Source organism: Sinocyclocheilus grahami, unplaced genomic scaffold (assembly GCF_001515645.1).
Source record: "Sinocyclocheilus grahami isolate Dianchi unplaced genomic scaffold, SAMN03320097.WGS_v1.1 scaffold95.1, whole genome shotgun sequence".
Classification (NCBI taxonomy): domain Eukaryota; kingdom Metazoa; phylum Chordata; class Actinopteri; order Cypriniformes; family Cyprinidae; genus Sinocyclocheilus; species Sinocyclocheilus grahami.
Genome location: NW_015505274.1, coordinates 450,746 through 464,909, shown reverse-complemented (window position 1 = coordinate 464,909; position 14,164 = coordinate 450,746). Strand labels below are relative to the sequence as shown.

The 14,164-nt window shown below is 39.6% G+C and overlaps 2 protein-coding genes across 2 annotated transcripts; both read right to left on the bottom strand.

Annotated features, from left to right (window-relative positions):
• Nucleotides 1–2,073: 2,073 nt before the first annotated feature.
• Nucleotides 2,074–3,767, bottom strand: LOC107587659 (zinc finger and BTB domain-containing protein 26-like). The gene is made up of 2 exons (XM_016275516.1): nucleotides 3,698–3,767; nucleotides 2,074–3,359 (listed from the first exon to the last, which is right to left on the bottom strand). The coding sequence occupies exon 2, from the start codon at nucleotides 3,351–3,353 to the stop codon at nucleotides 2,136–2,138; it is 1,218 nt and encodes a 405-aa protein (XP_016131002.1). The 5' UTR covers nucleotides 3,354–3,359; nucleotides 3,698–3,767; the 3' UTR covers nucleotides 2,074–2,135.
• Nucleotides 3,768–6,933: 3,166 nt separating this feature from the next.
• Nucleotides 6,934–13,383, bottom strand: LOC107587701 (keratin, type I cytoskeletal 18-like). Its single transcript, XM_016275584.1, has 9 exons — nucleotides 13,325–13,383; nucleotides 12,544–12,971; nucleotides 12,321–12,403; nucleotides 12,041–12,197; nucleotides 10,347–10,511; nucleotides 10,088–10,213; nucleotides 8,189–8,406; nucleotides 8,035–8,060; nucleotides 6,934–7,277 (listed from the first exon to the last, which is right to left on the bottom strand). The coding sequence occupies exons 2-9, from the start codon at nucleotides 12,937–12,939 to the stop codon at nucleotides 6,934–6,936; spliced, it is 1,515 nt and encodes a 504-aa protein (XP_016131070.1). The 5' UTR covers nucleotides 12,940–12,971; nucleotides 13,325–13,383.
• Between the last annotated feature and the right edge of the window lie 781 nt (nucleotides 13,384–14,164).

The window sequence follows — 14,164 nt, the reverse complement described above, 5'->3', positions numbered from 1 at the left end:
AAATTGAGATTTATACATCATCTGAATAAATAAGGTTTCCATTGATGTATGGTTTGTTAGGATAGCACAATATTTGGCTATCTGGAATCTGAGGGTGCAAAAAATTGAAATATTGAGAAAATCGCCTTTAAAGCAGCACTATGTAACTTTTTCTGTGTTCAAAATTTGCTAAATGTATATAATGAGCGAGTACATCATGAATTCATCTTCCAACCCGCGTTTTTGTCTTATTCCGAATCACTACGGTGCACTTACAATAAGTGCTTATATTTGGACTATTGTAGCCTGGTCGGGTCGTCACCGCTGCGGAGTAACACATACCTGCGTGAATCGCCATAGACATAAACTTAGAGAAGTAGCTCCGTTTGGAATGTTCTTCCGCGGAATGTGTGCAGTTCTGTTTATTATCCGCTAGAGCGCCAAAAGTTACATAGTGCTGCTTTGAAGTTGTCCAAATGAAGTTCTGAGCAATGCATATTACTAATCAAAAATTAAGTTTTAATATATTTACAGTAGGAAATTTATCCTAATGATTTTTGGCATAAAAGAAAAATCATTATTTTGACCCATACAATGTATTTTGGGCTATTGCTACAAATATACCCCAGCGACTTAAGACTGGTTTTGTGGTCCAGGGTCACATGTCACTGTAATGAATGTTTCTACTTGATAACTACAATTGTAATGTAGACACATGTATTTTCTGAAACAATGTGTACTGTGAAAAGTCCTATACAAATACATTTTAATTGAATTTTGAATTGAATAACACGTGTTTTCTGCTTTGCTCCAGTTCCTTGAGAAGTGCAAGGTGACGCATGACCTCGGCAGACCAGGTGAAGTAGAGGAAGTAGCTCATGCTATCGCCTTCCTGGCATCTGATCAGCAACATTTATAACAGGTGTCAATCTTCCAGTGGACGGAGGTCGACATGCTATGTGTGCACAGTAACGCTCTGCTGCCATGATACAGCTCTGTCATAGTGGTGTGTCATAAAAGCAAAGAAATAAACATAGTTGGAGTCAATCTGAATGTTGAAAATACTTCATGTATTAACACTTGATGTCAACTTTTATTTTTATACAGCAATAATGAACATTAACAGAAAGAAGGCCACATTTCATGCAGTATCTGCAGTTATTTATTAGCATGTCAGCAATTTTCTCCAAAATTCTGGCTTATTTACACAGATGGAAGCATGGAAACATTTTTACAGACCAGGAGTTGCACAGTAGTTTCAAATACAGCTGTCTGCAAATGAGGAGGTTATGCATTAGCATTCAAAACTGAAATATGGTCTGATCAGATATACTTTAACAATATATTTTAATCTTTACAAAAGATAAAACACCAAGCATTCAAATTCAACTCAATACATTTCCCTTGATCTGCAATATGCAAAAAGAAAATGACATTAAACCTGACTTTTATCAATCAACGGACACTTCATTTATTACTTCTTGTAATTTAGTGTATTAATTTACAGCAGTGGTTCTCAATCTTTTTGTCTCCAATTCCCTGTTGTCAAGAATTTATGTACCTATAAATTATGTACCTCTGGTCCTTCTTTCGTTAAAATAAATAATCTAAAGTAATATTATCTAATTAATATTATCTGCTAATATTTACTACATAAATTATTAAATTATTTTAACACTTAAAGCCCAACACCAAGAATGATAACTATAAAGATAACCATAATGATAACTATATCAGTGTCCACACCAGTGCACAATAATGTGTGCACTGCAGTCCTGTTGTCGGCTGCTTTAAATGTGTGCGCTCTTTAAAACTGAATGGATTCTGATTGGCTGTCAATGTTTAATCGTATATCATATGAAAAAGTTTGTGAAAAAAAAGTGATTCCAACAATATTGTTCCAATGTGCCGTCATTGTTATAGTACTGGTGTGGACCCAGTTATGTGTTTACATTTATAATGATTTTTATAAACTATATCTTTATCATTATTGTTATAATTATCGTCCTTACAGAGAACGGGCCTTTACTGGGGCCCTCATGGAACTTTGCTGAGGCCCCTAGTGGACCCTGACCTTCTAGTTGAGAACCACTGTTATACAGAATTATGTCTGCGTAATGCATATTAATATAATTTATTTAGACATTAATATGAATTTATAGTCCTTCAAGCAAGCTGCCTTCGTTGGCATTATCAAAACTGTTTTTTCCATGGATCTGCTTCAGGTGTTTACGGAGAACTGGTTTATGTGCAAACACCATGTCGCAGTAATTACAACGGTGTGGTTTGTCCCCACTGTGAAGGTTCAGGTGGTCAAGCAGCGAGCACTTCTGAGTAAAAGTCTTTCCACATATCTTACATTGGAAGGGTTTGATGCCGGCATGGACACGCATGTGCCGGTGCAGGTTTCCTTTCTGGGTAAATGTTTTTCCACACAGGAGGCACATGAACAGCTTGTGCATCTTCAGATGGTTGGCGTAGTTCTCCAGCTGACGGAACACACGAGCACATTTCGGGCACTGGTGGTACCACTGCATACCCTTCTCTGCATTCCTTGAGCATCCCCAAAGATTCCCTTTCCCAGAGCCACTGGGTCCAGGTGGGGACAACGGATATTCAGCTGCGGGGTTGCCAGCGATTTCGGCGGGCCGGGTTTCCACTGTGGAGTTTATTAGGGAGTGTTGTGGCTCAGGTGAGCGCAGTGTTGGAGAGCGACTTGAGCGGCTCTGAAAGTTATCGGGCATTCGCTCATCTATTGACTCCACCTTAACGATGCTAATAGGACTCTCCTCTCCTCTACTGTTGCTCTCAGAGTTTCTAAATACAGGCGGAGACTTGGGCTGTATGATCACATCATCATCATCATCATCCTCATCATCAAAGTCATCTTCTCCATCATTGTCCACCTCATCCTCTTCATCACATGCTGTCTCCACAGCTGGTTGGCCACGCTGTCGAGATGATGCACGCTCGTCTTTGACCTCGTGTGGTTTTATGAATTTATTTAGAGCTTCGGTGCACTGCTCAACTATATGACCCATCTGTAGGAAACTAGCAACTGTTAAATAGTGTACTAATTCCAGCTCCGGGAACTCCAGTGTCCCAGTGTAGCAGGACAGAAGAAGCCTCTGTCCAACTTCTGCATCCTGCTGTGTAGATATTTGCACTTCATGAGAGTCCTGAAGGACAAACTGGTCTCTAAGGAAAGGGGAGCCAGCGGCAAAGACCACTTTGTGTCCAGGCACTTCCAAGTCATTGATGCGGACCACAACATCACAGAAGCGTCTGTCTCGACGAAGAGCATCCATCTTTTGAAGCATGGAGTCTCCGAATGTGGGAAAGTTGAATTGCAGTATCACCCCATCCTGAGCCATGGTGCACTATTAAATATACACAACATAACAGATTTAAATCTATTATAACCATGTAATACACGTCTACCTTGTCTAGCTTCCAAACGCACGTATTTAGCTAAAACATTTAAAAGGCACATAAATATCATGATATTTAAATGTAGATGCTGATCTATGTTTTCTGATAGCACAATGTTTTAAGTGTACACGATGATGTTAGTGTGGTTAGTACAGGCCTGGAAACAGTACAGAGCTAAACCAGAAACATTGGATGGACGACTGTAAAGAATGGAGGTAAACTGACTACGAAGACACATCGTCACGGGAATGAGGTGAATACAAGTGTTTGTTTGAAATATGAATACCTGCAGCAATTTGTTTTTGGGGTTTTTTGTTTCTGTCAGAGTGTTTTGTTGTCCTGGGGATGAGCATACAGCGGCTGTGTGTTTAGTGTGTGGCTTGAGACGGAAAAGGATGTGCCGACTTTCTCGATTGGTCGGTGAAATTTAAAGGGGCAGGACACAAATACAGGTGGCTAAAATTTGTATCGTCTGTATTAAGATTAATTTGACTTTTCTTAACGACAGACAGAAAGAAAGATTTATTTACAGTCCCGTACAATAAAAAAAATGTCATCCAGCAAAGGTTTTGAATGGTTTGCAGTAATTACATAACGAAACTTGAAGAATTGGAACTTAACCATTCCAGCCTGGTCTGGACTTTATAATTTATTTGTTTATTTATTGATTTTTTTTTTTATTGTGGAAACCCCTTTATTATTACAAAAGTACATTTATTGTTGTTGATGATGACGATTTCTTGAGTACAATTAATTATTTCAAAGTGCGATCCACTCAAACAAACCACGTTGTGTGCTTCTTGCCACAAGGAGACAGTGTTTTGTTGTCCTGGGGATGAGCATACAGCGGCTGTGTGTTTAGTGTGTGGCTTGAGACGGAAAAGGATGTGCCGACTTTCTCGATTGGTCGGTGAAATTTAAAGGGGCAGGACACAAATACAGGTGGCTAAAATTTGTATCGTCTGTATTAAGATTAACTTGACTTTTCTTAACGACAGACAGAAAGAAAGATTTATTTACAGTCCCGTACACACAAAAAAATGTCATCCAGCAAAGGTTTTGAATGGTTTGCAGTAATTACATAACGAAACTTGAAGAATTGGAACTTAACCATTCCAGCCTGGTCTGGACTTTATAATTTATTTGTTTATTTATTGATTTTTTTATTTATTGTGGAAACCCCTTTATTATTACAAAAGTACATTTATTGTTGTTGATGATGACGATGTGTAACTGCTCGAACAAATGGCGCTTCAACCCGCCAAAAGGGAGGGAACCGACTGCTATATACAGTGGGTACGGAAAGTATTCAGACCCCTTAAATTGTTCACTCTTTGTTATATTGCAGCCATTTGCTAAAATCATTTAAGTTATTTTTTTCCTCATTAATGTACACACAGCACCCCATATTGACAGAAAAACACAGAATTGTTGACATTTTTGCAGATTTATTAAAAAAGAAAAACTGAAATATCACATGGTCCTAAGTATTCAGACCCTTTGCTGTGACACTCATATATTTAACTCAGGGGCTGTCCATTTCTTCTGATCAGCCTTGAGATGGTTCTACACCTTCATTCGAGTCCAGCTGTGTTTGATTATACTGATTGAACTTGATTAGGAAAGCCACACACCTGTCTATACAAGACCTTACAGCTCACAGTGCATGTCAGAACAAATGAGAATCATGAGGTCACTCAGAGTGCCATTCATCAGAATCTTTCGACTGTCAGCGACAGCTATCGACTCGTGTGCAGACTTATAGCTCGACAGCTTACTAAACGCTTGTTCCCTTATCTCAGGGAAACGAGGTAACGTTAGTAGCCGGAGCGCTCCCTATTGAACAGTCTCTCCCATTGCATTTAACACACGGGGAATGCATCCAATAGTGCCATGCTATAAACAAGTGCAGAACTAAGCCGGAGCACCCGTATTGAGGGCTTCTAAAGACCATGAGCTAATTATGAGACCCAAGCCACCCTGCTGGGGACTACATAGCAGAACCCTTTCCACTCACTGAGAGGATTATGTGAATTAAGCAGACAAAATCCGTGCCTGGAGGGCAGGGACATCTAAGTTGTAAAACCTAGTAAAGGTTGACAACGATGACCATCCGGTGGCCATACAGATATCATAAATAGAAATTCTGCTGGACCATGCCCAGGAGGAGGCCATCCCTTTCGTGGAGTGGGCCCTACTTGCTTGACCGACACTAGCACCAAAAGGAGGTCGATCTTAAGTGATAGGTGCAGCAAGTCGGCTGACTGGAGCGGCTCAAAGGGAGCGCCCTGTAGGACCCTGAGGATAGATAAGTACCAGTTTGGTACAGTATGAGAACGAGGCATATTACTGTTCAGTCTCCGAGCTCCCCTCAGAAACTTAACTACAAGGTCATTTTTGCCGACTGACTGGCCACGAGAGCATGAAAGGGGTGCGCCCCTTATCCAGCAGCTCTTGCAGAAAGGACAAGAGGACGGGACTGTACACCAGTTAGAAAAGACTGATCTTTTAAGGGCGTAGAGGCGTCTCGTAGAAGGGGCTCTAGCCTCCAAAATGGTATTACTTACACTCGCGGGGAGCTGCAAAGGTTCCCATCGAGTGGCCAAACATGGAGGCTCCACAGCTTGTGCCAGGGATGCCAAATTATGCCTTTCGCTTGTGAGAGGAGGTCTGTCCTCAATGGTATCAGCCAAGGGGCTGCCGATAGCAGCTGAATCAACTCTGGGAACCACGTCTGATTCCTTCAGAGTGGGGCCACCAGGAGGACCGAGCATCTGACTTCCCTGACCTGTCTGATGACCTGAGGAAGCAGGGCAACCAGGGGGAAGGCTTACAAGTGAGCGATGGGCCATTCATGGGCCAGGGCATCTTGTTGCTTCAAGAAGTAAATTGGGCAAAATTGTCTTTGAAGCAAAGAGGTCTACCTCTGCCTCCCCGAAGACAGACCAGATTATTTGAACCATTTGGGGATGTAGTCTCCATTCTCCTGGCACTATATTGCCCCTGGACAGCATGTCCGCTCCTTGGTTCAATCTCCCAGCACATGAATTGCTCTCAGTGATAGGAGATTGCACTGTGCCCATAAAAGGAGGCGTTGTGCCATCCTTTGAAGAGAGTGTGACCTGAGACCACCTTGGTGATTTATAAAGGCTACCACTGTCATGTTGTCTGAACGGACCAGGATGTGGTTTCCCTTTAAGGCTGGTAGGAAGGTTTTCAGGGCTAGAAAAACTACCATCATCTCAAGGCAGTTGATGTGCAAGTGTTGCTCCAGGTTTGACCAGGATCCGAACGGCGGTCTGCCCTCGTACAGTGCTTCCCAACCCGAGTTGGAGGCAACCAAATTACCGCAGTAATTTTGTTGGGCGTGCACTGAAGGGCAGGTCCAATTTGAACAGAGCTTCCATCGCCCACTATGCAGGGGAATGGAGAGCAGACACGAGCGTTCTTTGAGGACATTCCGGCCTCGGCAGGACCTTACCCTCTTCCTCTCTGCATGCTGATCAGCATGGCTTTTGAGGCTCAGAATCCAGCATCACTCATGGGTGGGGCGCTTGGAAAACGGGTAGCCTTCTGGTGACTTGAAGCAGCTGCCAAACGAAATCGCTTCAGCAGGAAGAAACGCATGGCCTGCGATGACTTCTGCGAGCCCGATTGAGTCCCACTGTTCTGCTGTTTCTTCCTCTGAGGCTCCTGGGAGGGAGGAAATGGGAGAGCAGGTTGGGGAGGACCACCTTTGTGAAAGAAAGCGATCCACGAGCGAAGCAGGGCTAGATTCATGCTCTCACATTGAGAGCATTCAGTCCCAGTGACCGCAGCCTCAGTGTGTGCACTGCCCAGGCAAGCGATGCACTCACCGTGGCCGTCTGTGTCATGCAGAGGTTCCCTGCATGAGCCACACTCATGGTGTGACATTTGCAACAATGTTGCAGTGAAATTTGCTCCGAAAATTTGCTATTTTTAATCCGCCGGATGGCCGCAGGGGAAGACTTGTTCGGCGATCTTCCGCTGCCACGGGCTCTTCCACTGCGAGCAGCAGGCTGAACTTCTTGCTTCGGCTTCATTCTTCAGAATCCAGCGAGGAGATGATCTGTCGCTGAAGGAGAAAAATTCTGAAGAATGGCACTCTAAGTCGACTTATATAGCAGTCGGCTCCTCCCCTTTTGGCGGGTTGAAGCTCCATTTGTTTGTGCAGTTACACGAACGTGAACAAATCAGGCTTCAGTATCAAAGAGAGTAAATAGGAGTTTCCCCATAAACGTGTTAAATGCAACAGTAGAGAACGTTCGATAGAGAACTTGCCTCAATTGGGAGTTTAGTTTATATTGCATGGTGACGCTTTCCTGAATGTATGTCAATGTTTTATTGTGTTCGCTTATTTAAAAGTTGTGACAAAAATATGATTATATTGTAATTTTAGTTTTAATAATGGGACAATCCAGTTTAAGATGATTTTGAACTAGCAAAATACAAATTTCCTGCTAGAGAAACCAAGCATTTTATGCAAATAAACCCCAGTCTCCTCTATTACAATCACCATTATACAGGATTTTAATGTATTTAAGCAACTAAATACATCTTTAGTTTTATAGTCTTAGAACTATCCATTCAGAACAGACTTACTTTTAAGAGTGGGTGTCTCTTTTATCCTGAAAAAAAGGAAACACATGTCATCAGAGACATTTCCTTCTGCATTATCTGTGTATTCTTAAAGAACTGTAATATATCAACAGAAAACATATAAAAAAAGCATTGTTTCAGCTCTCTCAGTTCTTACACTTCCTCTCCATCCAGCAGCCTCCGGTAGGTGGCGATCTCCAGCTCCAGATTCTGTTTGATACGCAGTAACTGCTCGTAATCAGTTTTGATTCTCTGCATATCCAGGCGCAGCTGTGAGAGTTCGTCCTCCAGCTGTGTGAGTGAGCCCTGAAGACGCTCGATCTCAAGCGTGTACTTCTGATTTGTCTCTCCGAGGTTCCCCTCCAGAACACTAACCTGAGGTGAACCATATCATTAACATTTTCAATGAGAGCCCAAAATACAGTATGTAAGACTGTAGTATGATTAGTTTAAACCCATTATTAGAGAAGGAAGAATTAACTTCCTTATATCAGATCTATAACCATGTGTGAACTACTAGCTGAACAACCTGCTGAAAAGTCTTTATCACCTGTCCAGGCCATGAGGATGCAATGTGTTTTTAGACTGTCGTCACATGTATTACAAAGTGATTTTTTTATACAGGAGTAAACATATATGGTCGTTGTTTGCATGAGGACGAACAGCAGATGGAGGGGACTGTGGTTTCCTGTGCTGAAGAGCTAACCTTGACACATTCTCTGGATATTTGTTGACAAACCATAGGCTAAATTATTAAGTCCAAAAAAGGTAAAAAGAAAAACACTGCAAGAATACGATGCCTCAAACAGCTCACTGACAAATTAATTGACCTTTAACCACAGGATAGAGGATTTGACTGTTTGAAGAATGTTTATCCAAACAGATTTACAAATGAGTAATTTAACATAAGCAAATGATCAAGAAGGTTGGGACGAGGTATTTTTTCCATTCGCTCTTGACTTCAAGCAATTCAATCTTGTCCACTCTAGAGGACATTTGGAAAAGGAACTTTCTCTTTAGTAGAAAAGAAAAGTAGGTAAGCAATTTGCCTTTATTATCTTGTATATAAACCTCTCAAAAATATTTTGGAACATTTTAAAGACAAGACACTGTTTTTCCCTCTTTCCAGGTGACGAAAGTCTGGTTGCAACAGAAGAACATATGAGATGTATCACTTTCAAACTGGGGTGCCGCACTTGAGGATCTATAAAAAGACTCTGAAGATATTTAAATGTGAAATGTTATATTTAATATATTTTACTTATTTATTTATTGATATTACTGATGCATAAAAACTTGTGTAATGTGTTCATCTCAGATACACTGTCAACCTAAAAAAAATTATTATTATAATTTTCCAGATAATATTTTAACAATTTGATTTAGTATGATGACAATGCCAATTATTAAGTCGTCAAGTCAATGACCTGATAAGTCAAGTCAATGATTTAATTTATTAAACATAAATATCATCAAGTATAGTTTATATTTTTGTCAATTATAAATATGAACAATAATATACGAACAAAGGTTTCTTATTTTAGGAAGGTGATCATCATATTTGGGGCTCCTTGGCATCATAAAGCTTGAAATCCCTGTCATACTTCATGAACATGCACCAGAAATACAGTAGAATTTCAACATATAAGCTGAGTTGAGGTTTTGACAGATGCTTGTGAAAGATCTAAATTTGTCCTGTTTTTTTAAATGTATTTGTTGATTTGACTCTGTTCTGATTTCCACTACAGCGAACATATTTTTCATTATAAATTTCTATTTTACAGCATGTTCATTACAATCCAAACAATTGGAAAAGTTCAGAAAACAGAAAAATTGTGAGACTTTCCTGGAACTTATGGGTTTTTTCCTGGAACTTATGGGATGCAACTGTCCACATTCTTCCAGTATTCTGAAGCACACACTGGCATCTATTATTAACTGGTTACTTCAACTTCTTGATTGGTCTCAGTAGGAGTAAAAGTCACACTTTTACCAACTAGTGGATATTTCATAGACAAACTGCAGCGATTTTAGGATAAATGTTCATTCATGTCACCTGTTTGCGCAGATTGTCCAGTTCCACCTCTAACGCCTGCAGAAAGCGTCGTCTTTCATTGAGTTCACTCTGAGCACATCGCAAAGCCTCGTTACTCTCCTTCACCTCCGACTGCAAAGTCTCCAGCTGTCACATATACACACACCACACAGAACACATATTAGTTCAAACACACCTGTGTTTGCAGTGAAATCATCAGTCTATAAATAGCTGATTCAGGTGTGTTGGCAGTGGAGTCTGTGTTGGATTGTACTCTGACCTTCTTCAGGTACCACATCTCAGTGTCCTCTTTATTCTTGCGTGCAATGCTCTCGTACTGCACCCTTAGCTCTGCCATGATGGCTCCCAGGTCTGGGCCCTGGGCTGCATCCACCTCCACGTTCACTTGCTCGTTGGCAAGACGGGACTTCATTGTGTTCTTCTCCTTCATGGAGACAATCATTTACAATCTCACCAGAGAGTATTTGCACACTTAAGCACTTAAAATGTGTGAATTGCATTAGATCGCAAAATATCAAATGAGACTACTAGCTGAATGATACTCAGAAATGATAGTCAGAAATACTAACCTTTCATATTTAGTATATCGGCAGTGTATCTATTATTTAAAATTTAACAACCATATTTTTGCGTAGCGTTTTATTTAAAATGTGTATTTGTGTTATCTTTCTTTAAGGCAAGTCACTACAGGCACAAACACTGTTTTCATTCACTCATCAATTTTTTTTTAATTTTGGCTTTTCATAACAATTTTTAGATTAGTGGAAAGAAAAATCCATAATACACTTTTAAGTGTTTATTTTATTGCACTTTATCTATTTGCATCTGTAGATATCATTTTCTCAAAATTACTTTTTTTTTCTCCTGTGCTGAACCGGAAATCTATACCAAACTACAGTTTTTTCATCTATATTGTAAAGATTTTTAGATTGGCATTTGCTCATACCTCATTTGCCTGATTTGATAAATTTTATTCCTAAAAACACGGTGAAAATGTCCCCCCCCCACCTGTTGACAGTACTCTCTAATTTATATTGCTTTATTAAGTGATAAAAACATCAAATTTAATTAGATAATGCCTCATTTTCGTATTTAAACATAACCTTTCAGAAACCTTGTAATCCAAAAAAAGTGTGCAATTCTTAATGTAATCAATAAACTGGGGAAATATGGTGATATCTATTAGTTAAATTGTTTTAGCCTATTCACCTGCGGTGCCTTTTTAAAAAAAACAAATGCCACTTGAATTGATGTTTTTGTTATATAATGCAATGATTTCCATAAATTTTTTAAGTGTCCTAATTTATTATACTTTTTTTTTTTGTACAATTGCCTATTTGTGCTCTTAACATTCTGCAGATGCTCACTGTAAAGTGATTAATTTGTTTAGGGTTAAATGCTACATTTGAGTGGAGCCACACCTGTCTGCCCAAATACTTCTTCACCTACTCTGTTTGTTTGTGTACATGGGTGTGAGTGTGTTAATGTGTGTTTTACACACTGATTGCTCTATATATCTCTATATATATCTAAAGACAACAGTTTGAAAAGGGTGTTCCTATATGTGCAGCACTCAAAGGCTTGATATTTGTCTGAATGACTACTGAGAGAAATAAGCCATGATCTTGCTCAAAAAATATCTATGTAATAGTATATACTGACTAAAGTTATTTATTTGCTTATTTTTTTATATAATTATTTATATATGACCTATATATAACATATCTGTATATAAATTATATACAAGATTCCCAAATCTGTGCATATGTAAATACTTTTTAGTTGCGCTTAATATTTCCATATTGTACATTACATTCAGCATATAAATATGCAAAAACGTATGTGCAAAATTTAAGAATACATATGAATATGAATGAGATCAAGCTGAAAATATGAACAATATTTTTTTATATTAATAATATTAATGTTTTTTGTGTCAGTTATGTGTTTAACCTCATCATGATTCTTCTTGAGGAAATAGAGCTCCTCTTTCAGACTGTCCAGGTCTCCTCGAAGGGTTGCGATGATCTGATCGTGATCAGATTTTGCTCGTCTCAGAGCATGACAGTCTCTCTCAACCGACTGACAAAGAGTAGCTTCTGCCTCCCATCTATTTATGAACAAATAATATAATAAACCTTTCAACCTAGAAATTAGTACAAAATAGTACAATACATTTCACAATGGCTGTTTCTCAGGGATTACAGGAAGGAACAAAAAGAGCAAAACTCACTTGACCCTAAAGTCATCTGCTGCAAGCTTGGCATTGTCGATCTCCAGCATTATACGAGCATTCTCCAACGTCTTTTTCCTCACCTAGAGAGCAGAAGTGTGATGTTAACTAATAAAGGATCTCATATAATGACATCACTGAACATTCCCTCTGCTTTCTTGTCTATGAAACAACTAAAACCAAAGCAAAAAACAGAACTCTTAGTTCCACTAGATCATCAAACCTCTTGTCCAATCGCATGTGCCTGAGCCATCAGTCCCTCGATGTCGTGACCCTTGGGAGCTCGCTCCAACATCAGCTGTTTAATCTTCAGCTCCAGGTCCCCGTTGGACTTCTCCAGAGAACGTACCTTTTCCAGATAGGTGGCAAGTCGGTCATTTAGACCTTGCATGGTCTCCTTCTCACTGGCACCAACTCCTAGACCATTCAGTGAGAGGTTGCTTAGGATGTTTAAGCCATTTCCCAGAGAGGTGGAACGAGACAGGGACAGAGTACTGGCTGAGGAGAGGGACATTGGGATTTTAGAGCGTCCCCGAACCCCACTGTCACGCATAGACATGCTGGAGAAAGACGGCTGCCGTCCCAGAGAGTGGCTGTGCATAGAGAAGCTGGAGGTCATGGTGCTCGCAGAACCAGAGAGTATGCACACTGCTGGTGAAAAAATATTAATTGGTTGTTAGTCTGAATGCAGCTTGTAGTTCACTTATGACATATGAAAAGTACTATGAAAACACAGAATACCAATAGCTCTCCTTTACATTCTTCATTTGCATATGCTTAGACAGATATTTAATATTTAAGGAGCTATTTAATGCTGTTTAATATTGTACTGCAGTGACAAATTAAATTTGGAAATATTATCCTGAAAATGTGATGGCTGTTATGGATTTTTACAAAATACAAAAATGTTGCATTTTAATGACAAAATCACTGTCTTGGCACAAAAAAAAGGTAATTTGGTTGCAAACCAAGAAGACTTTGTGAATAAGAAATCGAATACTTACATGGATTGTGTCCGAATGTAGTGCAGCACCTGAGCAGGGAAGAACTGGTGGCTTTTATTTCTACTTGTTCAGGTGAGTCAGAGTATTTATGCTTGGACTCCGCCTGAAGAGCTGTTGACTATGGAAGTCAACATCCAATCACATCCCTCCACAGGTGAAAGAATATTTCCTGACTGAAACCGATAAAACACAATAAAAATTTTCCCAAAGCACCATCCACAGATTATATTGCAGATTTGTCTTTGAAAACTGCCAGTAACAAATTATGTGATGCTTGACTTTTATTTTATGAAACCTGCTAAAAGGCATAGTAAGACACATAGTAAAATACAACAAAATTCAATAGCGTCCATTGTGGTTTTGACCCCAAAATATCTTCTATTATGTTCCACATAAGAAAGGTTTGGAATGACATGATGGTGAGTAAATGATGACAGAATTGTCACTTTTGTGAGAACAATCACTTTAAGATAAATAACACTGTTGACAATTAGTTTATAAAAGAAGTGAATTCATATCCACTATGGGACAGGGTGTACTGTAATAACCATAACCCCAATTTTTTTTTTCTCTGAATCTGGTGTAACCTGATTTGCTTTAGAGAAGGGGAAAAGTCAATTTTTGTACACTGACACTATTCAGAGAGCGTACAATGACCTGTAACAAGAGAACTGTGCTTCACACGGAGATGGTCCTCCAAAGCCTCACTAACCAGGAAGAGGCTCAAACAATGAAGAGACCTAGAAAGAGCAGAAAAGCAAAACCTATGAGAAATATTTGGTTGACCTAATCAGTTAACACACACTATGACTGAAAATCTGAATGCATTCTCAATGATTT